Raw genomic sequence first — 26670 nt, 5'->3', positions numbered from 1 at the left:
TAGGATTAGTATGTCAGGAAAAAACACCTTCCTGGCCTTTAATAGAAGTCCCCCCCCCCCCCCTATTTTTTTCAAAAATATTCCTATTTTACAATTATTCGTCATTGTTTTGTCCTCTGACAGAAAAGGATTTCATATACAGTAAGACATTTTCAACAGAGTAATAAATTAGATCAATACTGAATAAGTCAAAAGAATAACTGTACAACTCTACTATAATGTTTGTAAATATAATATTTTACATTCGGATTAGAATTAGTAGGTGGAGAAATGCAAAACATTGTACTGTATTCCATTAACTATAAACACCTGTAGTAAACAATATCAACAGTAGACGACGTCCAGTCAAACTTGACATTGCAATATTTCTTCGCGCGCACACACACACACACACATATGACTGTATTAAGAAAATTGTGAGCATTTAATTGTGACATTTTCAATCCAAATTGGGTTATCAAATAAGATTATATTGATAAGGAGCATCTCTCTTAATGTCCATTTACTGTTAGTTCATATTCCAAAATGCTAATTGATAATTGATATCCCAATACAATGCAAGGGATGGCCATGATGAATACAGACTTTGTATGCAGTTTCTTCACTATGGTCTGGGCTATGCATATGAAAAAGGAAGGATCTGACATAACTGCCTAACAATAGAAACCTTTCTGATTTGTGCAATTGACTTGGCTTCTCTTGAAATAATTTTCACTCCTGCTGATTATATCACACAGCTTGAAAATTGAAAGATGGCGTCTTACTGTTATAATACATCTTGATCATAGTGTTAAAGCTGTTATTATCAAAATTGTAGAAGAAGTTCGAAATCTCACCTATGAAAAGTATGCTCAGGCTTGAAAAACACTGAACCTCTTAAACTTCACTAAAGTAATTCAATGTTTCCATATTCTCAGGCAACAGTGAATCCCGCTACAGTGGATGTATAGTCTGTATTTCGCCAATCATGCAAAACCCTTCATCACGACGACACCCGTTCAGTTACACAATAAAACACTCACAGTAAACACTTGACAGGTCTTCGTTGGCTCACCCTCTTCCTCCTGCTCTCAGCCAGCGGCACACAGAGTTGGGGCTGGGTCGTCATGAGACAAGGCGAGTTGGGGTAGTAGGCAAAGCTGAAGCAGCATGGATGTTGCCAGTGTCCGTACAGTATGTCCAGCTTTAGTGTTAAGAAACATTGACCAGGAAGTAGGAATTGACCCCCATCCCCATTGCTCCAGGGTAAAGTTTCTCTGAGGTACAGATCTGGGATCAGCTTCCCCTCCCCCAATCCTAACCTTAACCATTACTGGGGAAAATGCAAAAATGACCCAATATCAGCGTCTAGGGGCAACTTCACCCTACTCCCATCCCAATGGTCCCTATCAGAACAGATCGTAGCAAAGTCCGACCTGACCAAATATCCAATCAGAGGGGGTGTCGGTGTGGTTAAGACCCATAGAGGTAAATGACGGCAATGCTTAGGTTCAGGATGACCATAGCACAGTTCTTTACCTAACTCCCACCCCTTCCCAATACCCATCATCCCTGACTGTAAGTTCCCCTACTTCCCCTTGCCTGGACACTGCCCCAGCCCCAGCCCTCCCAGCCTCTACCCAAGGATGTCCAGGTAGATAGGGGGGCTCTTCACCAGGGCCAGGAGGCGGCTGTGGATGTCCTTGATGACCAGCCTCTGCTGGGGCTCCCTCTGCCAGCAGCCCTGCATCAGGCCGTGCACCTCTTTGGGGCAAGTGCGTGGTCTCTCCAGCTCCCGGCCCTGTGTAATGCACTCGATAGCCTGTGGGGGCGCAAATAGAGGCAGAGGGAGGGGGTTAGAATTAGAAGGTCTGCTAGCTACGGTAACTCTAGGTTTTTGCTATGCCTCTTTATCTGGGGCTATTACGTCAGGGTTTGAAAGTTTTCATGATCGTCACTTTTTATTCTTTTGACCAGACAAGCTCAAGCCACCCTAGAGAGCTTGAGGTGAAGACACTTGGGTAAGAACAATAAGTGGAGTTGTCAAGATTAATCGACAACTTCTACATAATTCTGGAGAACGTTCTGTGAGAACCAAATATGTTGCCTCTAATAAGCTGGTGATCTTGCAAAACAATGGAACGGTATTCATCAGAAATTGTCAAATTGACCCATTCTTGCACTTGGCATGGCTCAATGCATTTATCACTGTCAAGGACTGAATTCCACTATGCCTATTCCCATTCAAGGACTGCCCTTGGCCCCACATCACATAAAGAGCCAGTGACTTAACCCTTTTAAAGAGGGTTATCCCTGACCTAATCCAATGAACTGAAGAGACCTGTCAGCACTGAACCTCGTCATACTATAATACTGAGCTAGCACATTTGGTTCCTTGGAAGTCGTGGGAACATATGTTTTTGGTTTCCCATTGGTTCTGGGAACGAAGCCCAAAATCTCCTGACCAGTAAAGCAGAACGTCTTTTAAAAGTTCTGAGAATGGAAGTGATAATTTTGCCTGTTCTGGGAACTTTTATTTTTAGGTTCTGATAATGTTTTACTATAGTTCCCTGAAAGTTTTCCTCTGAGGTTTTATTAACGTTCTGAGAACGGAAATTATAGGTTATTTGAAGGTAATTAAAATAACGTTCTGAGAACATGTTTCAATAAGACTGCTAGTTTAGAATAAATGTTTTGAACTCCAAGCACAGATAGGACACATGGAAATTAATTCGCTTAGGCATTAATCATGCAAACACATTTATGTTTTATTGTGGCACAGCATCAGTAAGATTCAAACCTATGATCTTCTGTTGTTTATCTATGTAATTAGTCCTCTGCGCTACTAGGATGGAACTAGCATGCCATGTTTTTTTACTCATACAAAGCTGTTCATTTTATGTCATTTTAGTCAATAACTTTTAGGAAACGTTTTGTTAAAGTAATGAAACACCAAGACAATAACGTTTTTTGTCAAGTTCCTTAAATGTGCTGAGAATGTTCCAAAGCAACTATCCTGCACCATTCCTAGAAAGTTGTGGGAAGGTTGTATGCATAATAACCATAGGACAACCACGCTCTCACCAAGCTCTAAGAAACATATGTATAGTGACTTTCCAAGATGGCCGCCCGTCGCCTTATCTCAGACCTAAATGGAGAGTTTGGGATGATTTATCCCTGCCTTCCCTAATTAGACAACATGATAATTACGCAAGTCCATCATTGGCCGGGAAGGATTAGGTTAACAAGGTTAAACGTCATTGGCCCTGGGCAAAGATGAGAGCCAATGAGATTAGAATTGAGTGGACGGGAAAAGTGATCTACCATCCACTTGAAAGGAAAGAGGGTTCTAGTCCATAATGGTGCAGTTGCGGTCAGGACAGTGTCCACTTCTTGGGGTGCAACCTAAAAGGGTTGGACTGGGCCCGCCATAATTACTATGAACTCATTGATTGGCTGTATGTCAGATGGGAAAACCGAGTGCTCCAGTATCCTTCTATGATCAAACACTTCACCCTCTATCCACTGGCTGTATGATGATGTGGTACAGTATTTACACTTTGCCTGGACACTGTTTCATTATTCAACACAACTAGATATCAGAGTTATATCTACTTAATTATTACTATGAATTTAGAAGGTTTTGATCACCAATACAAAGATGCCACTTTCACACAAAAAAAGGTAGGTGCCCATATTCGTCCTATTTCACATGTGAATTGGAATTGTGTTTTTGCATATCCCACTCCCCCTGAGACACCATCAGAGAGTAGGGTCACAGCCAGGGTCTGCCATCATGAACAGCATCCCTGGAGAAATTAGGGTTGCTCAACAGCACATCAACAGATTTTTCACCTTGTCAGCTCAGGGATTCAAACCAGCAACCTTTCAGTTACTGGCCCAATGGTCTAACCACTAGGCAACCTGGCACCCCATGTTGCTGCCTACCCAGTGCCCAGTTCCTTACCTCGCTGTTGGAGAGCTGGTACCAGGGCTGTTTCCCATAGGTGAAGATCTCCCAGAGGACCACTCCAAAGCTCCAGATATCACTCTCCGTGGTGAACTTCCTGTACATGATGCTCTCCGGGGGCATCCAGCGAATAGGAAGCATCGTACGCCCACCCACCTGATAGGGGTGAGGTCAATGATCATTCAATGGTGCATTTATAGAATTATAATTAATATGACAATGAAGAGGATCATCAGATATACCATGCTACTTCATATGTGATAAGCCTATACATTGAAAATATCATTATGTATTTTTTGTATACTGAACGAAAATATAAACGCAACATGCAACAATTGTAAAGATTTAACTGAGTTACAGTTCATATGAGGTAATCAGTAAATTTAAATAAATTCAGTAGGCCCTAATCTATGGATTTCACATGACTGGGAATTCAGATATACATCTGTTGGTCACAGATACCTTTAAAAAAAAAATGGGCCTCACAATGGGCCTCAGGATCTCGTCACTTTATTTCTGTGCAATCAAATTAACATCGATAAAAACGCAATTGTGTTCATTGTCCGTAGCTTATGCCTGCCCATACCATAACCTCACAACACCATGGGGTTTTCTGTTCAAACAAAGTTGGAGGCGGCTTATGGTAGAGAAATTAACATTCAATTTTCTGGCAACAGCTCTGGTGGACATTCCTGCAGTCAGCATGCCAATTGCACGTTCCCTCAAAACTGTGGCATTGTGTTGTGTGACAAAACTGCACATTTTAGAGTTATTGTCCCTAGCACAAGGTGCAACTGTGTAATGATCATGCTGTTTAATCAGCTTCTTGATATGCCACACCTGTCAGTTGGAAGGATTATCTAGGCAAAGGAGAAATGCTCACTAACAGGGATGTAAACAAATGTGTGCACAACATTTTTGAGAAATAAGCTTTTTGTGCGTATGGAACATTTCTGTGATATTTTATTTCAGCTCATGAAACATGGGACCAACACTTTACATGTTGCATTTATATTTTTGTTCAGTGTACATACAATTGGATATAATATTTTGTTAAATATTACATGACAATTACATGTTGGATGACAAAATCCCCCCCTAAAAAGGTATTTCACTACTTCCACCTTTACCCTGTAGTAGTCTGTGCTGTAGATGTCCCGGGACATGCCAAAGTCTCCTATCTTGACCATCAGACCCTCTCCCATATCTCCCACCAGGCAGTTGCGTGTGGCCAGGTCCCGGTGCACGAAGTGAAGGGAGGCCAGGTAGACCATGCCCGAGGCAATCTGGCCGGCGATGTGCAGCATCTGGGGAAGAGTGAGCTGGCCCAGTGGGGGCATTTTCACCTCCTCCAGGATATGGGCGTCTGGACCGTGGGCCCTGGTGGACAGGGGGAGGACAGGTCACAACCTTTACAGGCTTTTGGGGCTTTTGGGTGAACGGCATGAGACATACTTTGGCTGATATCCATCAGGGCCCGTATTCACAGAGTCTCAGAGTAGTGTTTATATAAGATCAGTATAGCCTTTTAGATCATAATGAATATATGGACAGGGAGACCTGATTCTGGATCAGCGCTCCTACTCTGAGATGCTTTATGATATGGGCCCAGCTCTCCCATTGGTCAACCAGATTAATTTAGGCTTATGATTGGTCCTTTGATGCATGAACATTTGCACCAACCTAGTGATGCAATATCAACATACAGTGACCAGATGGATGATTACTGCATGCAATCTGCAGATGGAACATGTTGGACATATATGAGATCCTTTAAGTGTAATAGAGGCGGTCAGCTAGAGACCAAGCCATAACAAAACAACTTAACAAGATGGTTAATAGGAAACATAAGGCTTGTTATACGCCTTGCATTCATTTGGAATAATTTGATTCCGAGATGTATGATAGCCTTATTCTTCAAACGTTCCACAGTTTCTCTCAATATCACATCCACCCCACCCACTCTGACTAGTAGCTCACTCCCAATAAGCTCCTCGATGTCTCCATCAATCCTAATAGAATGCCTCTCTACTATGTCACGTGCAGGAAGTTGTCTATTCTATCACTATTAGTTTAACAGGCAGGTGGTAGGGTAGACGAGCAGCTGCCTCATAGGCCAAGAGACACTCATCCATTCTGTCTGCTTGGAAATGTGATTTCCATCTATCCATGAACATGGATAGTGTGGGCTGTGTCTGTGTGTGCATTGAGTCTTCATTCCCAGTCTGGCCCCATTGGACACCTGGCAGTGACAGACATACACTGTCTATGTCTGTTTCAATGGTGTCTCAGACTCTGTCCCAGGTGCAGCATGAGTGGTCATCTACAGTATCAACATGGTGCTCTATCTGACTGCTCAGTGAACATCTCTCCTGCATCCATGTTGGACCAGACTTGCATGTCTTTAGAGCTTTAGAGTGTAGACAGGCTACGAGAAGTTCTGCGGTTGACGTGGATATCTTCAATGACATGATATTTGAAATGCATCTAAAATCACATATTCAGTCATCCCAGCTCACACAAATTATTTGGCACTCCCACAACTAAGTGTCCTAACCACTGCAACACACTGTTGGTCCATATGGTCCACCCCAAGTGGCTTGTTGTCTTGGGTACACAACAAGGTAGACCAATGAGGATGATGGGGCCTACAAGTGTGGCTTGGCATAGAAACAGTTGTATTTGTGTGGTTCATCAAGGTCAATGAAGTGGCTTTGCTGAAGAGCAGTGGACACGATGCAGTGAGGTCAGAACAAAACCTTTGGCTTCTAAATAGTTACGCTTAATTAATAGAAGTAAACAGGGGAAGGTTAGCATGAGGTTATCCCTGTGGGGTTAAAGTATGAGGTTCTGTTTCTTTTCCATACCTGAGGAAGCGGTTGAGGTCTCCATGTCTCATGTATTCAAACACCATGGCCAGTGGCTCTCCGTCTGTACACACTCCGTAGAAGCGAACGATGTGCTGGTGCTGGAGCAATGTGAGCAGCTCAGCCTCTCTCTGGAAGTCCTGCCGGGTCGACTCGTTGGCATCCTTCAGAGTCTGACCACAGAGAAACACAGTCACAGGAGGATATGACATCATAATGTTTAGGAGTTCTAAACTTCATGTAATGCACCTCTGAAAGTGTGGCCATGGGTGGCAGTCTCATGCATACCTTGATGGCCACCAGCATTTTGTCACTGTCCGGACTGAGGTTGGCACACTCTGCCAGGTAGACTTTGCCAAAGGCCCCCTCACCCAGTTCCCACTTCAGAACTATGTCCTGTCTTTTAATGTGCTGCACACCTGTACATACACAGATAAAGGTGTTTAACATTGGGCCTTGTAAAACAGAATAGGATCACTGCATTACCAACTTTATCTAGGGAAAAGATGGTAGATACAGTATATTAAATGCAATCATAATGAAGTTAGCGCTTATCCACTCCCTAGTGTATTCCGATTCCACTCACACATGTCTTTGTCTTTGAATATGCCACAGAAGTACTGGGGGTTCTCCACAAAGCTGGACATGCCAGAGTCGTCAGAGGAAGGAGGGCTGGCCCCAAAGTTCATGAAACGCAGTGACACAGCAAGATCATCCTCTGTTCCCAAGACAGATGAACCTGGAGAGAGAGTGAGAGAGAGAGAGAGAGAGAGAGAGAGAGAGAGAGAGAGAGAGAGAGAGAGAGAGAGAGAGAGAGAGAGAGAGAGAGAGAGAGAGAGAGAGAGAGAGAGAGAGAGAGAGAGACGTGAATGTGATACATCCATTTATTTTTCAGCAATTTATGGTGCATTGTTCAGTAACAAAGAAAATGTTGGAAAGCGGACGTCGGAACGGTAAGCAACTACTGTATTTTCTGCAGACAGTATTAAAAGGCAAACATGTGCCCAAAATCGTAAAACCCACTCATCGAGAAAACCGCAGAACCCCCCAGAGCCACTGATAGAAAATGGTGGACGGCAGCAAGCGAGGGGAAACGAGTCGGCCAGGAGGGGGTCCCACTTAGGCAATCAGGCCCACTTAGGCACTTTCTGGGGGGGTCCGAGAGGACCTATCACGCCTAGCTGGCCTCTATCAGTCTTCTTTAATGGCCCACGCAGCAGCTAGGGGCTCCTGACGCCGTTCACTGCTGTAATTAAGGCACTCTAACCGAGCTGTTGGGCTGACAGTGTGCAAAGTTACAGCCTGGCAGAAACCTTATATTGCCTGGTCTCATGTGAATTACTTTCAGAGGAATACAATGCTTGCTTCGGAACTATTGGCAATTCCAAAGTGATAATGAAAGAAATTAGTTTGCATTGTCGTTGGCTTTTGCTTCTTTCAGTTTGAAATGGATATGCATTTTCAGAGAAGTCTTTACCGTTGGCAAAGTGTCTTATTCTCCTGGGGTTGTCTCTTATTGAATGCTCCAGACAGGGACATGTCAGAATTCAGTCTCAGCCCTTCACTTTCTAACAATTTATGCGTTTTGAGTACAACATACCCATCTCAAGTTGTTTCATAGCTGTCTTCTATGAAAACTAAAGTAACGTGTTGCTTACTATTACCCCTCTGAGTATAGGACACTATACTTTGTGCAAAATGACAACCGACAGACACTACTGTGGTATTTCAAACACATTGCATAGTAGAGTGTGTGACTTACGGTGAATACCAAACTTGGACTGCTGTCCACACTTGTTGATGACCAGTACCATAATGAGGAGGAAGGTGCAAGCAAACACAGCCAGACCCACTGCCACCGACACCTGCACAGAAACATAATTAGCATCAACATAGCCTAGCATAGCATAACATAACATTTGCTAAAACATTAGCATTAGCATTCCATACTGTGTGTTATATTATTACTATGTTTCAGACCCATTGAATGGCTTCTCACCCCAAACACTCTGCTCTCCAGGTTCTCAGTGACATCCATAGATTTGTTGGTGGGAACTGGAGAGAGCATAAAATGAATCATTAATAATGGATTGTTACTCACAAATCACCATGATAACCACAAATAAAGTATGCAAGACACTGACACACAGTGTGTTAAAAAATAATAATAATTGGATATGTGGAGTATATGAAAGCAAAATCCTGGGTAATTTACACTCTACTACTCTTGAAAAGTATCTGTTTCTATAAGGTAATAATCACTGTCAAAATAACATTCAAAAGGCTTACGTGGATCACTTTCTTCAAGGACTGGCATGAAGAAAAAGAGGAGAGGATGACAAATTTAGACTAAGTATAAAGTACATACTGTATATGCAAGCACATGAGACGGTATCTAACATAACACAAGTTGGTGAAAAGTGAGGGTCAGTATCATAGAGATCCTATTAAATTACTATTATTATTATTATTATTATAATTCCTAATTCTATAGCGTTTAATTTCAGACAATCACCTGGGATGATGCCCTCAGGGTCAAAGGGGTCAAAGGGGTTGTCCATGAACTTCCCTGTGGCCGTGGCTCGATCCACGCCCAGTCTGTTCTCCACCATGATGGTGTAGAGGCCGTTGTTCAGGTGGGTGGGCTTGTTGAGGAATAGACAGCCGTGCTTCACAGAGCCATCATCCGTGTCAGGAATGAACTGTGTGTAGGTGTAGCGGCCCTCTGTCAGGTTGGAGCCGTTGAAAAGCCAGTGGACGGATGGCTCAGGGTTCCCGTCCACCTTAAAGGGGAAACACCAGTGGTGCTGTTGCTCGGCGTTGTGCAGGAATATGATTTTGGCTGGAACTGGATGGAAGACGTGATATGTGGTCCATTAGGATGTGAATAGGTAAGGAGACAACAACAAAAAAGGCTATATCTGAATTCAGAACATTCCCTCAAAATCTTTTACACTAAATGTGTGTAATTCATTGAACATGATATTAGAATGAGATCCCATCTTGCGGAAATAATTATCCACAAAGCTATAACCATTGTTATCTACACATACATTATCTCTTTGTGCTGAATTTGCAGATTACCACATCCAACCTGTTTTAGACATAAAGTCATTGGTTGGTCAGTAGAAGGTGCAGCCTCATCCAAGTGCCCTATAGGTTCCTCATATGAGTTTCCATGAATCAATGTTCTCCATCTGTACTGTCAACCTGTTGACCTGTTATGAATAATGAATCCAGGTTTCGTTAGGGCCCCTGACCACAAGAGCTACCTGAAAGCCCCGAGCTGACAAGAAGCTACAGGAAATGGCTTCTTTAGATCGAAGGTTATGCTGATGTATAGCGACCCCTCACTCTGACAATTTCCACCGACCGTTCCATTGCTCTTAACCAATGTCCCTACTGCAGAAAATGCTGTGCTAAGGGGATACCAATGCATTTGTCTCTTTACTCTAGATTATCTCTGAAAAGGGATGCTAAAGACAGTCATGGGCGGCAAACATTAGCACAATTAGCACAACCCATCAGGTTTTACTTAATGTCCCCAATTTCTTTATAGTGGGGTTAGAAAAGAGCACAATATGAGTTTCGTTGAACTCTGTCTGGAACTAAATTATAGCTAACCGTTCAACGTTTTCTTCGTAGATAAGATTTGTTTGATTGATTCTTGCAATCAATATATAGGGTGTAGTCTATATTTTCATTTTGAAAAACCTTTTCCCAAAGAAGTTTATTTTATATTCGGTGCCTTCAGAAAGTATTCAGACCCCTTGACTTTTTCCACATTTTGTTAGGTTACAGCCTTATTCTAAAATGTATTTAAATTGTTTTCTTCCCTCATCAATCTATATACAATACCCCATAATGACAAAGCAAAAACAGGTTTTTAGACATTTTAGCACATTTATTAAAAATTAAACTGAAATATTACATTTACATAAGTATTCAGACCCTTTACTCAGTACATTGTTGAAGCACCTTTGGCAGCGATTACAGCCTAGCGACTTCTTGGATGGATGGCTCAGGGTTCCCGTCCACCCGAGTGGCGCAGCGGTCTAAGGCACTGCATCTCAGTGCTTGAGGTGTCACTACAGACCCCCTGGTTCGATTCCAGGCTGTATCACAACCGGCTGTGATTGGGAGTCCCATAGGGCGGCGCACAATTGGCCCAGCGTTGTCTGGGTTTGGCCGGTGTAGGCCGTCATTGTGAATAAGAATTTGTTCTTAACTGACTTGCCTAGTTAAATAAAATAAAAATAAAATGACGCTACAAGCTTGGCACACCTTTATTTGGGGAGTTTCTCCCATTCTTCTCTGTAGATCCTCTCAACCTCTGTCAGGCCGGATGGGGAGTGTTGCTGCACAGCTATTTTCAGGTTTCTCCAGAGATGTTAGATCGGGTTCAAGTCCGGGCTCTGGCTGGGCCACTCAAGGACATTCAGAGACTTGTCCTGAAGCCACTCCTGCGTTGTCTTGGCTGTGTGCTTAGGGTCGTTGTCCTGTTGGAAGGTGAACCTTCGCCCCAGTCTGAGGTCCTGAGCGCTCTGGAGCAGGTTTTCATCAAGGATCTCTCTGTACTTTGCTCTGTTCATCTTTGCCTTGATCCTGACTAGGCTCCCAGTCCCTGCTGCTGAAAAACATCCCCACACCACGATGCTGCCACCACCATGCTTCACCGTAGGGATGGTGCCAGACGTGAAGCTTGGCATTCAGGCCAAAGAGTTCAATCTTGGTTTCATCAGACCAGAGAATCTTGTTTCTCATGGTCTGAGAGTCTTTAGGTGCCTTTTGGCAAACTCCGAGCGGGCTGTCATGTGCCTTTTACTGAGGAGTGGCTTCCGTCTGGCCACTACCATGAAGGCTTGATTGGTGGAGTGCTGCAGAGATGGTTGTCCTTCTTGAAGGTTCTCCCATCTCCACAGAGGAACACTAGCGCTCTGTCAGAGTGACCATCGGGTTCTTGGTCACCTCCCTGACCAAAGCCCTTCTCCCTCGATTGCTCAGTTTGGCCGGGCGGCCAGCTGTAGGAAGAGTCTTGATGGTTCCAAACTTCTTTCATTGGAGGCCACTGTGTTCTTGGGGACCTTCAATGCTGCAGACATTTTTTGGTACCCTTTCCCAGATCTGTGCCTCGACAAAATCCTGTCTCGGAGCTCTACGGACAATTCCTTCAACCTCATGGCTTGGATTTTGCTCTGACATGCACTGTCAACTGTGGGACCTTATATAGACAGGTGTGTGCCTTTCCAAATCATGTCCAATCAAGAAACATCTCAAGGATGATCAACAGAAACAGGATGTACCTGAGCTAAATTTCGAGTCTCATAGCAAAGGGTCTGAATACTTATGTAAACAAGCTATTTCTGGTTTTTATTTTTAATAAATGTGCTAAAATGTGTAAAAACCTGTTTTTGCTTTGTTTTATTGGGTATTGTGTGTAGATTGATGAGGGGAAAAAACTATTTAATCCATTTTAGAATAAGGCTGTAATGTAACAAAATGTGGAAAAAGTCAAGGTGTTTGAATACTTTCCGAAGGCACTGTATATTACTGAACGGATGTTGCCCCTGCAGCACCAATCGCCTGAATCCCAGGAAGTGGTCAGACCAGCCACTCAGCAGAGCAGAGCCCTGGCTGTAAACACCCCGTTGATCGGGGAGCTAATTAAGGGTAATTAAAGGCTAGCGGTTAATGAGTGTCCATCCACCAGGGGGACTGATGTTGATAGATTAGCTGCGCTAACGCACTTACAGGCTGCCAATCACACCGGACGAATACTGTGTTCCGGAGTAGGAGGGAGAAATCCATTAGCCGGGTCTAAAATCAAATCTTACCACGCTTATCAGCCCATTTTCCTCCCTACATTCATTAACTGTCCCTCGATGCTCATGCATTTGGCTGCAGTTGATTGCGCCCAACTCTTTTTGGGCTTTATTTTCCAACGAGTGTCACTGAGTCAGTGATATATGATATTGTTTGGGCAATATTTTCTGTAATGTATTGCAAATGCATTGACTTGCTCTCTTCTGTGGGACCACAGTTTGCTGCGATTCAGAGATTTTTCAGTAGCAAAACTGGACTAAGGCAAAACCACAGTCTCTGACAGTATAATGTCTTCTCTATAATCAGAAGTATGTTCTGTTCTGTCTTCTGTTTGAGGTCTTTGTCCGTGTATGGTTGATAAATGAGAAAAATGGGACTATAAAAAGAATGCATCACTAATGTAACGTTATAGTGATGTATTACTAATGCAGTGGCAGGTGCGGCAGAGCCCCAGCTGTTTTGAGCCTCACCTGTTTAGCTAAACAATATATATACACTACTTTTAGAACACCTACTCATTCAAGGGTTTTTCTTTATTTTTACTATTTTCTACATTGTAGAATAATAGTAAAGACATCAATATTTGAGAATCTTCAAAGGAGCCACCCTTGCCTTGATGACAGCTTTGCACACTATTGGCATTCTCTCAACCAGCTTTATGAGTTAGCCACCTGGAATGCATTTTTAATTGACCGGTGTGCCTTCTTAAAAGTTCATTTGTGGAATTTCTTTCCTTCTTAATGCTTTTGAGCCAATCAGTTGTGTTGTGACAAGGTAGGGGGGATAAACAGAAGATAGCCCTATTTGGTAAAATACCAAGTCCATATTATGGCTAGAACAGGTCAAATAAGCAAAGAGAAACGACAGCCCATCATTACTTTAAGACATGAAGGTCAGTCAATACGTAAAATTTCAAGAACTTTTAAAGTTTCTTCATGTGCAGTCGCAAAAACCATCAAGCGCTATGATGAAACTGGCTCTCATGAGGACTGCCACAGGAAAGGAAGACCCAGAGTTAACTCTGCTGCAGAGGATAAATTAATTAGAGTTAACTGCACCTCAGATTGCAGCCCAAATAAATGCTTCACAGAGTTCAAGTAACATCCCACCGTGAAGCATGGAGGAGGAAGTGTGATGGTGTGGGGGTGCTTTGCTGGTGACACTGTCAGTGATTTATTTAGAATTCAAGGCACACTTAACCAGCATGACTACCACAGCATTCTGCAGCGATACGCCATCCCATCTGGTTTGCGCTTAGTGGGAGCATAGGGGTTGGTAATGTTCTCTAGTTGCGCCGTGATTGGCTCAGTGTTCAGTCACTCATGGGGACACTACATCACCGCAAAACCTATTGGGAGAGCTCGAAAATTCAAGCCCCTTGGGTGCTGCCATAGATTTACATTAGAAGTGCCCTTCCAAGAAGGCTCAAGGTCATTGGCCACAGATAGAATTACATCAAATCACGTTATATCTAAAGTAGCTTTGATTGGACAGATCATGTCAACATCATACTTTCAAAATATTAGCTAGCAAGCTAGAAAGCAGTCATCATTATGAATCAAGTCGACATTCTACTGGCAAATCCTTTTCAATCCTTGTCATATGAAGAGAAATTATAGATAAACGAATCGGCGCTCATCGGCCATTGGACATAAACATTACACAACAAGTTGGAAATCGCAAATTCAACTGGTTTGGAAGGAATCAGTGGCTATCTGCAAGCTTTGCAAAGCAATCACTAGCCTGCTATTCAGTGGGGAGGGTGTGTGGTCCAAGTCTGGGTTTAAGGGTCTCTTTTCCAAGCTTAAAAGGATAAACATTCACTCACAACACACCATGGGCCAAAAAAAGGTTTAAGACATTGGCCATGCTGTCAATCCAGCATGACTTCTGCCGCGTTCAAAACAACTGGAAACTTGCAACTGGGAAATCTCAGACTTCCGTGAGTTCAAGACAACTCTGAACTCTGAAAAAAACTAGCTCCGACTAGGAAAATATGTTTTGAATGGTCATCCAACTCGGAATTCCAAGTCGAGAACTCGGGCCTCTTTCTAGAGCTCCGACCTGAAGATCACTGACGTCATGATTCAACCTTTTTTTTTTCAGAGTTCCCATTTGTCTTGAAAGCACCATAAATCCAGAGAATGCCAGACTTTAATAACAAAGTTTGATGACAAAATTTGTCCACATGGACCCTCGCGGCTCCTTCCTGTTCAAGTGAGCACAGCACAACAAGGTGAGTCCAAAAATGTATTGTATTCTGCTGAATAAATGATTTAATATGCCAGGGAGATATGTATACTGTAGCTAAGAAAGTAATACTAAATGTATGTTGTGTAGTAAGCTGTTAGTAGCCCATGTGCCTCACCCTAATAATGTTGTCCCTTTCCCCCTCATAACTTAGCCTACTGTTCTGACTTGGTGGTGCACATGTAGCCTATAGCCTGTTTTAGAGAAATGTAATCATTGAATATTGTAAGAGTTTTCATTGTCTGCTTACAGTGGGGAAAAAAAGTATTTAGTCAGCCACCAATTGTGCAAGTTCTCCCACTTAAAAAGATGAGAGAGGCCTGTAATGTTCATCATAGGTACACGTCAACTATGACAGACAAAATGAGAAAAAAAAATCCAGAAAATCACATTGTAGGATTTTTAATGAATTTATTTGCAGATTATGGTGGAAAATAAGTATTTAGTCAATAACAAAAGTTTCTCAATACTTTGTTATATACCCTTTGTTGGCAATGACACAGGTCAAACGTTTTCTGTAAGTCTTCACAAGGTTTTCACACACTGTTGCTGGTATTTTGGCCCATTCCTCCATGCAGATCTCCTCTAGAGCAGTGATGTTTTGGGGCTGTCGCTGGGCAACACAGACTTTCAACTCCCTCCAAAGATTTTCTATGGGGTTGAGATCTGGAGACTGGCTAGGCCACTCCAGGACCTTGAAATGCTTCTTACGAAGCCACTCCTTCGTTGCCCGGGCGGTGTGTTTGGGATCATTGTCCTGCTGAAAGACCCAGCCATGTTTAATCTTCAATGCCCTTGCTGATGGAAGGAGGTTTTCACTCAAAATCTCACGATACATGGCCCCATTCATTCTTTCCTTTACACGGATCAGTCGTCCTGGTCCCTTTGCAGAAAAACAGCCCCAAAGCATGATGTTTCCACCCCCATGCTTCACAGTAGGTATGGTGTTCTTTGGATGCAACTCAGCATTCTTTGTCCTCCAAACACGACGAGTTGAGTTTTTACCAAAAAGTTCTATTTTGGTTTCATCTGACCATTTGACATTCTCCCAATCCTCTTCTGGATCATCCAAATGCACTCTAGCAAACTTCAGACGGGCCTGGACATGTACTGACTTAAGCAGGGGGACACGTCTGACACTGCAGGATTTGAGCCCCTGGCGGCGTAGTGTGTTACTGATGGTAGGCTTTGTTACTTTGGTCCCAGCTCTCTGCAGGTCATTCACTAGGTCCCCCCGTGTGGTTCTGGGATTTTTGCTCACCGTTCTTGTGATCATTTTGACCCCACGGGGTGAAATCTTGCGTGGAGCCCCAGATCGAGGGAGATTATCAGTGGTCTTGTATGTCTTCCATTTCCTAATAATTGCTCCCACAGTTGATTTCTTCAAACCAAGCTGCTTACCTATTGCAGATTCAGTCTTCCCAGCCTGGTGCAGGTCTACAATTTCGTTTCTGGTGTCCTTTGACAGCTCTTTGGTCTTGGCCATAGTGGAGTTTGGAGTGTGACTGTTTGAGGTTGTGGACAGGTGTCTTTTATACTGATAACAAGTTCAAACAGGTGCCATTAATACAGGTAACGAGTGGAGGACAGAGGAGCCTCTTAAAGAAGAAGTTACAGGTCTGTGAGAGCAAGAAATCTTGCTTGTTTGTAGGTGACCAAATACTTAATTTCCACCATAATTTGCAAATAAATTCATAAAAAATCCTACAATGTGATTTTCTGGAAATTTTTTCTTCAATTTGTCTGTCATAGTTGACGTGTACCTTTGATGAAAATTACAGGCCTCTCTCATCTTTTTAAGTGGGAGAACTTGCACAATTGGTGGCTGACTAAATACTTTTTTTCCCCACTGTATATGCCCCCTTTATTTATCCTACCGTTCTGACTTGGTGTACAGGGAGAATACGGCCCATGTTCTGAATTCTGTCGCTGTACATTTCAAAAGTGCTGTACAAATAGTTATATTGACTATGTCCGTCCTAGCTCGCTCATTAATGGCTTAATCGAAATTACGGATTGCCTGTTATCCGCTCGTCTTTCACTTATGCCATAGTTTGTACATCTCAATTGTCAGTAGAAACCACATTTGTTTAAGCAAGTCAGCCTTATCAGCTATGTTTTTTAAAAAGGCAGTAAATGAGGCTGAATTAACTGTTTCGCTGCCAGACAAGGCTCTTCTGATGTAGCCAGGTGTAGTGGTGGTAAGGATTCACTCCATGGTGCTGAAAAGAAAGCTCTGCTGTTGGGACAGCTTTATGTAGGCCCTAACAGTTTGTGGGCACCGTTTGTCACCGTTATAGTGCAATGAATGTATTGTTTAGTGTTGTGCTGTGTAGTGGCTTTGCTGGCATGCATCTAAAAACACATTATTTTGTTTGCCCCACCAAGATTTACATGCTAAAATCGCCACTGTACTAATGCATTATTGAGTGACAACTGATAATAATAAGTCGAAACGAAAGACCTGTGGCATGTTAAAGTAAAGTGGGCTTATTTTTAGCCACAATTATTAATACTAAGTATTTCATTCTGGGGGAAAATCTCTGGCTATACACATTGCTGTGAAAGGAAAATTGACACAATTCTTCTCTCCCTCTACCTCTCCTGCTTTCATTGCAGTATGACAGCTCTCACTGAGTCTTTCAGCTTTCAACACCCTGACTGCTTTAATAGGTAATTGGCACTTACATTCAATGTCCAACGTCACCTTCTCTTCCCCAGGCCCGGCCCGGTTCTCTGCCTCACAGGTCAAGTTGTGCAGGTTGTCTTCTGAGGACATATTCCACAGCTGCAGCTCCAGCTCCAAAGTGGAGCCCCAGAACCTCTCCTGCAGATGGACCAAGGCACAGAGGACCACAGGGGTTTAGCTACACATTACAGTTTACAACAATCATGGAGACATCTGAGATTCTGAAGGATTATGACAATGTGCACAATAATGAAACCTAAATACACCATAATACTATTTTCTTTTTAGTTCTGAATATTTCCTTAATATGTGACCCTGATCATGTTACTAGATTTTGGGAACAAAAAGTGCATTGTGCCATATCTCTGGCACACTGATCTAGCTGGCTTTCCCCAATCAGTATTTCCATGTGACATCATCACTCAGTACCTGTACAGTATAGCGAGACAGCAGTTTATTTGTGCGCCACCTCACTACAGGCATGGGCACTCCTGTCACCTGACAGACAAATGTCAGGTTGCCCCCCTCCTGGACCTTGGTGTTGGCATGGACAATGGCGACCTCCGGTTCAGCTGCAAAACAATGGACCAAGAATGGGTTGGAAAATCTATGGTCTGGCCTGGGGTACTTAATGTTGATAATGACGTTTAAAAGCAATCCAATCAGCAATGCTACTAATAAAGTCTAATAAAGCCTTGTCACACTATTTCTACAATGATTGAAATATATGTGTATATGATATTCATGCATATATTACTAAATTGAGTAAAAATCTATCAATTCAACTCACTGCAATTCTCCATCACTAAGGAGTCCAACCGCAGGGCATGGCCATTGGAGAAGCAGTGCAGTGGTTGGTTGTCGAGGTCACTGTGCTCGTTAAGCTGCCATTGCTGCAGCCAATGGATATCACATGAGCACACAAGGGGGTTGTCCCTCAAAACCCTGAAAGGGAACACAGAGAAAATCGGTCTCTTTTGTCCAAAAGTTTTCTCTCAATTGTGTAACCTTCTTGTTCTTTCTAAAGGACTATACAAAGTATTCAAGGTCGTTATTATCAAAGACGCACACTGCAAATAGAACATTCTAGAATTTAAGAAAGAGGGCAATGAATAGAGAGAAAAAACTCAACAGAGAAAATAATACATAATTGAGGTGATATTTCAGTCACAGTTTGACTAGTTGAAGAGAGTTCAGAAGTGATGTTCAGAGTGGTGTTTTACTCACAGGTTGAGCAGGGGAAGAAAATGGAACACCTTCCAACTGATATGCTCCAGGGAGTTAGATGCCAGGTTTCTGTGTGATACAACAAGGCAACATCAACATCCATCCAACAGGACATTCAGCATATAAATGGCAAAAAATTAAAATACAGTATTATACAATTTGTTGTTGAGCCTATGATCCCCCCCCCTCTTTTCACCCATGTTGAGTTTTGCATAAGAATGGTCTATGCATGGAAACAGCTCAATATCTGAAACAAATACCAGTAGAAAGGGACCATTTTGTTTTTGCAATGTTTCCATATGCTTGTCTTTGGACTTCCAATGTGTCAAGAGTCCTCACATTCATGCACAAACAATCAGCAGTCATTACAGCCTGGCTGGTTGTTATGTTTACACATGTTGTTGTTATATCTATTCAAATGAGTTTTTCTGTTCTACTGTGTGTCTGACACCTGTTGTTTTCTCAAATGCTGACATAATGAGGACAACAATCAAAGTCTGTAATATACTTTTTTTGTGTTATCTATAATCATTTTTTGGATGAAGTAAATAAACATTCATCTAGAGACATCATGTTGTAAAATGTAAGTTTTATGTTGTTGAAATAAATCACACTGAACTAATCCCAAGATATGATCACTCACTGCAGAACAATGCGTACATGCTTAGAATAACTCTCTGGGTGGACATATTAATGCCTCCAAATGTACTCTGCTCAATTACCCAGGCAAGCCTTTTACATTACGTGCTACATTCACAAACATCATTGGCACACCTCTCGCTGTTGTCCCACTGTTCTGTACATTAGGTGATTAGCCCAAACACTTCTCTGAGATGGTGGTTGCTATTCTTGGCCATCGAACACTACTAGAGTGCTCGAGTTATATTAGCCTGATGATGCTGCTTGTACTTGTAAGAAAGAGGAGAAAGGAGAAGAGGTTTTACTATATCAAATATTGTGTATTAGGAGTATGAGGTTAATTCATTTGATAAAAAAGCTTCAATATTGCAGGCGATTGGCAGATGTAGCTTTCATTGACCTACTGTACATTCAGATGTGCTGCACTTTACTGTAATTCAAAAGAAAATGTGGATTTCTGAGGCATATCACTGCGAAGATATGTTCTCCCCTGCTGCAGATCACCATGACTGCTCTGAAATGCTTCTGTGCTGGCAGGGGTGTAAATAAAACCCCTCAGAAAATGACAGCAGACCACACTGGGGAGGCCGCTCATGCAACCGATACATATTCACTCTGGCAGGGCCAATGGGGGCCAGAGCGGTTCAATTATTTGTTTTCCTTGCTCCCAAAAGTTCATGTCAGATGGGTTAGCCTTTGGGGCTTATCTATTACCAGCTTGATTCCTCCTGGGCCCTGGGGGGGGGGGGGGGGGAGGTGGCAGCTGCTCCTAGCTGTGCTCATGCATGACATATATCTTAATATATCTTAAGGAACAAGGAAGGTAGTGGAGGAGAAATTATCCTGGCAAGTCTTGAAAAATTGCCCCCCAGTATCAGAGCCTCCCCCATGTTCTCCCCCGTTTTGGGTGGGGCTCCCAATCTCAGAGACACATCTGTTACACCCCACAGCCCCCTCTTTGAAATATTGATTAAGCGATAATGGACCCTTACTGGAGTGTATTTATTATGCAGCAGTTGTCGATAATCCACCAAAGTGGGCGAGTAAATGGTGACTAGTGGATGTCTTCTCCGATTTCGCCAGAACCCCCTCCCCCACAACCCTGAACCCCTTTCAGCACCCTTCCCACTACACCACCTCCTCCTCCCAAACCGCCTGTCTTTCAGATAAACAACATCGGACATGTCACACACGCTTAGTAAGATGATGAGGACAAGATGGTGGAGATAAGGGTCAGCTACTGATGGAGGGATGATTGCCATGGATACGGGCAGTATTGGGGAAGCTACTCTGAAAATATAGTTTACCAACTACCAATTACTTCACACTGTAAGAAGTTAAGCTACACTAAAGCTACCGTTAAGAAAAACATAGTTTACTTAACTAAAGTTACTTTGAAAAAGTAGTTCACTACATCCAAACTACTTTGTGTGGAAATTAACATACTGTATCTAAATCTGAAATGTCATAGACTACAAATTACAAGAACAGATCACTCTGGAGTCAGATGTTAACAGAATTTGTCATTTATCCTATTATAAACAAAAACGATGTTTCAATTGAGAATTAGGCAGGTCTGATGACAAAAAAGAAACTACATTCTTGCCTACTTCACCCATATTTTATTTTGGAGAAAATAAATAATGTGTAGTTCCAGTAGTAAGCTACACTGCTACATGATAAAAATGGCATTGACTACTGAAAACACTACCAAGATGTGAATTTAGTTCAACTACCACCAATGTACTGCAAAATGTAGTTAAATTACTAGTTAAACAACATTTAGTTCACTACTCCCCAACACTAGATACGGGCAACACTAATGCTAGTTTGTTGTTGTTATTTTTCAGTGTGCTGTACAGTTTGTCTTTAGAAGGTAGTTGAAGGATTCCAATTGTGAGAAAGTTTGGATCACAGTGTTAGAAACACAAATATCGGAAAAATAATCTATGATTCATCTATCAGTGTTTGTTTTTCTAATATTGTTGATCCAAACTTTCTAACAAGTGGAATCCAAATCATTTCAATATGCTAAAAGTGGTCCAATATGTTGTGATTGTGACTACATTTGTAAAAACAGGTTGGTCTACATTGTGTCAACCCAATCCTTTTAACTTTAAATTGAAATGGCATGTTTCTTGGAAAACAAATTGAACACTGTTAGATCAGAGGTCAGAATCTGTCCCACATGACTCACTACTGTGGAGCCTCTGATACTATACCAATGCATTCTGTGCCTAAATAACTTACATAGTGTCACTGTTGGAATAAAATGGTATCAAATGAATTATGATTACATTTCAGTAATTTGAATCTGTATTCCAGCAGATTATGCAATTATGCAATTGTTCTATTTTTGCAGTGACTCTGCTGAATAATAAACCACAAATCATGTACAGAATTTACATCCATAAGTTCATGGGGACCAGTTCATGTAAAATGTTCAATATTTTGTGATCTCAAGGCTTGGGTGGCTTCCCCTTAATTGATAGCAACAAAGAGCCTGACCCAAGCATGGGTCGAGACATGACAAGGAAAGACAATCCCTTTGTAAAGACAAGGACACTTACACATATTGGAGCTTGAGGTTGTGTTGGAAAGCATTAGCCGAGATGTACGCCAGCCTGCAGAACGTGACCGTGCTGGGGGGAGAAACACGACAAACAAACAAAAGACAGAACAGGAAGTGTGAATCACTGATTATGCTACTAATTAGCCACAGTAAATCCATAGTGTGTATATTAGCCAGTCTGTATTAGCTGTATTAGCTAGCTCCAGACCATTTCCTTTCTTAGAATACAATAGTTGTAAGGTACTTAGAAGAAGGATTGAAGTGAAATTACTGTACAGGACTGCAGGTTTCTGCTCAGAATAATGGCTAATGTGCAACACACAAGGTTTACCCCCTTGATTGAAAGAGCCATAAAGGGAATTAAATGTTGAGTTGTAAAGTTTAGGACTGCAGATTGCTATAACAAGGTAGAGGGTTATTGGGAGGGCTTATGTACTACAAGGTGGAGTGTAGAGAAGACCACTCACTCAATGACAGGACCAACCAAACATTTAAAGCCAAGTCAATCAAATCAACTGCTAGGTGTATTGTAGCATATTTTGCATATGTATGCATGTCATGCAGTAATACAAATATACATCTACAAACATATTATCATACAGCATTAGCAAAATACTGTACATACATATTACATAAAATGCAAGGTTACTCACAGATTCTTCAACTCTCTATAGTTGGCAAGGTCTACTTCTGTAATGTTCTCCAGGTTGGCTTGATTTTCGATGTAACTGGGTAATGAAACAAAAAAGAAATACAATGTAAAATTAAAGGAAACATTTAATTATGGCATTCAGCATTGATTTGAGTACAATTCCAAAAAGCAAAATCAAAAATACTGTTTAGGAACAGTGAGCTGTTTTTACCCAAAGCAATCCAGACAAAGCAGTACATCTGATTTAATGACAAATACAAAAGGGTTTACATGTATTAAATGTAATGAAAGCTCTAAAAAGGTACTGAAATGACACAGTACAGCACTGAGTGTTATATTTTATAGTGAAATTCATGAGTGCACTGTCCAAACCATGGGCCTTTGTGGGCTAGAGCCTGACAACTGATAGCATAACCAGACCAAGGCAGATGCAAAGAAAACAAACCACAAAGCTAATATCAAAACTAAATCTACTGTAGAGAAGACTTGGAAAAACCATTTGTCTTCTTGCGAGACACTCAGTTGACATCGCTGGTAAATTCTCTTCAATGAGTCATTTTCCACTTTTCCAGACACACCTATTATTTCACGAGGGGACAGTATGTCAACTCAACACTCAACACAAGGTCACTTTGCTCTACTCTTGAACGACAGTATCTTGAACCTCTTTGTATGTTCAGTCTTAGAACAAAAATGTGCTATCTAGAACCTAAAAGGGTTCTTCGGCTGTCCCCATAGTAGAACCCTTTGAAGAACCATTTTTGGTTCCAGGTAGAACCATTTTGGTTCCAGGTAGAACCCTTTCAGGTTCCATGTAGAACCCTTTCCACAGAGGGTTCTACATAGAAACCAAAAGATTTCTACCTGGAACCAAAAAGGGTTCAGCCGAAGAATCCCTTTGGAATCCTTTTTTTCTAAGAGTGTACAGATGTATGATCTTAATTTGAGCCAGTTTGCTACAGCAGGGAAATAATCCTGCACCAACAGGAAATGTGAATTATTATGCAGATTATAATTATTGGATATTTTTGTAGGAGTTGATACATTTTCCGTAAGGGAAAATCAAGTCTGAAATTTCTAAATGTAATTATAAACTTCAGAAGCCTTTTTAAACCTCAAATACACATTTCCAACATTGTAGAAAAGTTATCCTGCAACAGGGTGATCAAATTAAGATCTTACATATGTACACGACGTGGCCAGAGAAGTACATTTTTGTATAGACTGTTATATAGCATTTATGATATTTCACCATTACTGTATCAATAACCAGAAGCAAAGCAGAAGTAAAGCAGTATAAAAGGACTAAGAAGGGACATTTAGTTAAAGGGAAGTTTCCTCCACTTAAACAATTTTAGCAATAAAAACTCAAAGCTTTTTTTCACATACAGTATAGCTTAAAAAAACAGCAGTCAACCCTTTTTCATGACAACACCTAGGAAATTCGTAATATATTTTCATTGGTATCTGGTTGACGTGACGACCGATAACCAGATTACAACCAGGTGAAGACCTCTCTTTCAGATCACTAAAAATGTCCTTTTACAGTCAGTATACAACCTGACCATGACGTCACAAAAGACATCAGACAGACATCATTGCAGCCAGTTTTGCCCGCTGGGCAGTGCCCCAAACATCTCCATCACCAAATATGTCCTTCTTTAACAGTGAGGCACTATTGTTTCAGTCTGTCACTGCGAAACACAGATATTTATTTGACCCACGGAGCAGTAATGTAATTGCAGGGCAGGTGGAATGAGAATCACCAATCGCCCCCATGCTTATTGGATTGAGCCAAGTGGGTCATATTTCATCTAGTGTTCTCAGGCGGGCATTCGCTGACAATTTACAATATGTCATTTATAACAGTGCATTATGAATTTGGGCCCCTGTTCCATAGTTAACGGCTTCTTGTTTGTTCCGCTGAAACACATGCCAAAAGAGCAGCTCTTGCTTATTGATTGAATGGCTTCAGAATGAATTTAGCAGCTCTGCTGGAGTTGCAAGTAACACGTTTAGCCACAGGTACTGAGAAGAGAGAGAGAGAGAGAGAGAGAGAGAGAGAGAGAGAGAGAGAGAGAGAGAGAGAGAGAGAGAGAGAGAGAGAGAGAGAGAGAGAGAGAGAGAGAGAGGCATAGAGGGAAAAAGTCAGGTACTAACTGGACATGCTGTAGATGCTGTCTCTCCCTTAACAAGCCCATTTGAGTGTTTATTGTTGAGAGCAGTAGAGAGGAACAAAAACAGAACAGCATGGGATTACAGCAAATGGCATTTAGTTCTGTGTTCCATTTTCAGTACTGTATAGCAAAAGTATAACAGCTTTTTCTTTTCTGAATGACAGGTGGCCATTTTCCAGTTCTCTGAAAATAGTGGACAGTGGGGTGTACTGTAAAGTAACAGATAATTGCTTAAAGATGCATTCTCAAACTTTTGTATAATTTTGAAAGTAGTGCTCATAAGCTAAAAGTGGTCTCCGTTTTTGTGTACCACGTCATCCAATTGTGTACTATGTAATCCATTTTGTGTGATATGTTATGACATTTTTAAGTTTGTATGATATCATACAAATATTGCAATTCGTGTGACATGTTACGAATCAAATTCATGCAATATATTATGAATTTAGAGTGCATCTTTAAGTAGAGTGTACCCTTTAAAATATTATATATGTGTCTCTTCTATGGAAGTTTTACTTAAGTATATATACTCTGTTGATTAATAGTCCTTCAGGGAACCACAAGCCTCCTGCACAACAACATGTTCTCAACAGGTTTGTGAGGTTGACTTTCACCAGGCAAGGATGTATGTATCAGAATACCTTGCTGCTATAGTGCCTCTATGATGCATGACTGTGAATAGACTGTTTGCAGTCACCAAGGCAGAGTATTAGTGAAACAGTATCAATACTAACACAATCCCACAGACCTGATCACTCCACTACCACTGACTCTGCTCTTATCAATAGTGTTCTCTTACAGTGTATCGCGCCCCAGTTCAGCCCATGCTAAACCACCAGACACAAGATCAAACAGACTCTGTAACGCCAACTCAAGGCGGGGGAGTTCAATTTGATGAGTTAATTGAGTGGAATTTGTTCACAGGAAACAGAAATTGAGAAAAACCAGTTGTAAAATCATTGGAAAGAGGACTAGGAGTAGAAGTCTCTGATAAGATTTAAGATGGATAATCTCTAGATACATACTTTGAAACACACTCTTCGTTATCTAACCAGCTCATCACCATACTAACACACACTGAAAGCCGGTGGTCATACAAAATGTATTCAATCCATGGGGTCATATAACTCCCCTCTCCATGAAAATTCATGGGAACCAATCACCTTGATTCAACTCCATACTGGACTATATTCACCTTCTCCTATTAAGACATGTACTTGTTGTTCCATGCCCAGCATTGCTTCAAACAGCTCAAGCCGGTCAGGCAACCAACATCAGATCATCAAAGCAATGGATGAACCATTATGCCAACCCAACTCATTATTGACACTACCAGACACCCCACCCAAGACTGAGTCAACAGATAGATAAGCAGAACATGAGCACTTGACAAACACATACATCAAACCCAGCAGAACCAATCAACCAACCAACCATCCAAGCAACCAACAGCACTCACATTTCCGTGACGTTCTCGCTCTCCTGTAGTGCCAACGCGGGTATAGTGGCAATGCCATCAGGCTCCAGGCACTGCAGCATGGCGAAGGAGCACCGGCAGGCGGATGGGCACCCTCCCAGGGCTGGCACTGCCAGGGTGATTGCCAGTAGTACCAGGGCCAGTGGGGCTGCCCATGGAGCTGAACCCACAACCACAGCCATGATGATGGAGATGGTGGAGGGGCAGCTCAGAGAGTTATCAGTACAGACTGAGACAAAGTAGGACTAAACAGGAGAACGGACTGGGAGGCTCCACACACAGCAGATCTTCTCTGGGCTGACTCGCAGGGTTGTGATCCCAGCCAGGAGACTCTGGTATTGAGCCACA

At 42.0% G+C, this 26670-nt stretch overlaps 2 protein-coding genes across 3 annotated transcripts in view; one reads left to right on the top strand and one right to left on the bottom strand.

Moving 5' to 3' along the window:
* Positions 1–1475, top strand: part of LOC311118142 (membrane progestin receptor delta-like) — a gene marked incomplete at its 3' end in the record, with an annotated part of 5804 nt that extends 4329 nt beyond the window's left edge. Inside the window, exon 4 of the mRNA XM_084157597.1 lies at positions 1393–1475. Within this exon, the coding sequence (XP_084013723.1) occupies positions 1393–1475 (83 nt within the window). The remainder of the gene's footprint in view (positions 1–1392) is intronic.
* On the bottom strand, positions 217–26670 carry LOC311112122 (high affinity nerve growth factor receptor-like). 2 transcript variants are annotated; one of them, XM_084155100.1, is made up of 17 exons: positions 26305–26670; positions 22670–22744; positions 22015–22086; positions 18806–18874; positions 18369–18523; positions 18008–18150; positions 17578–17716; positions 9332–9664; positions 9106–9126; positions 8816–8871; positions 8579–8681; positions 7403–7555; positions 7105–7235; positions 6817–6989; positions 5074–5329; positions 3947–4105; positions 217–1801 (listed from the first exon to the last, which is right to left on the bottom strand). In XM_084155100.1, exons 1-17 carry the CDS (start codon positions 26502–26504, stop codon positions 1616–1618), a joined length of 2424 nt encoding a protein of 807 aa, XP_084011226.1. In that variant the 5' UTR covers positions 26505–26670; the 3' UTR covers positions 217–1615. The 2 variants fall into 2 exon arrangements, with proteins under 2 accessions (XP_084011226.1, XP_084011227.1); XM_084155101.1 differs by having other exon boundaries at positions 5080–5329; positions 26305–26669.

The sequence above is a fragment of the Coregonus lavaretus genome (assembly GCF_964263955.1).
Source record: "Coregonus lavaretus genome assembly, chromosome: 3".
NCBI classification, from domain to species: domain Eukaryota; kingdom Metazoa; phylum Chordata; class Actinopteri; order Salmoniformes; family Salmonidae; genus Coregonus; species Coregonus lavaretus.
This window is presented reverse-complemented; position numbering and strand designations above follow the sequence as displayed.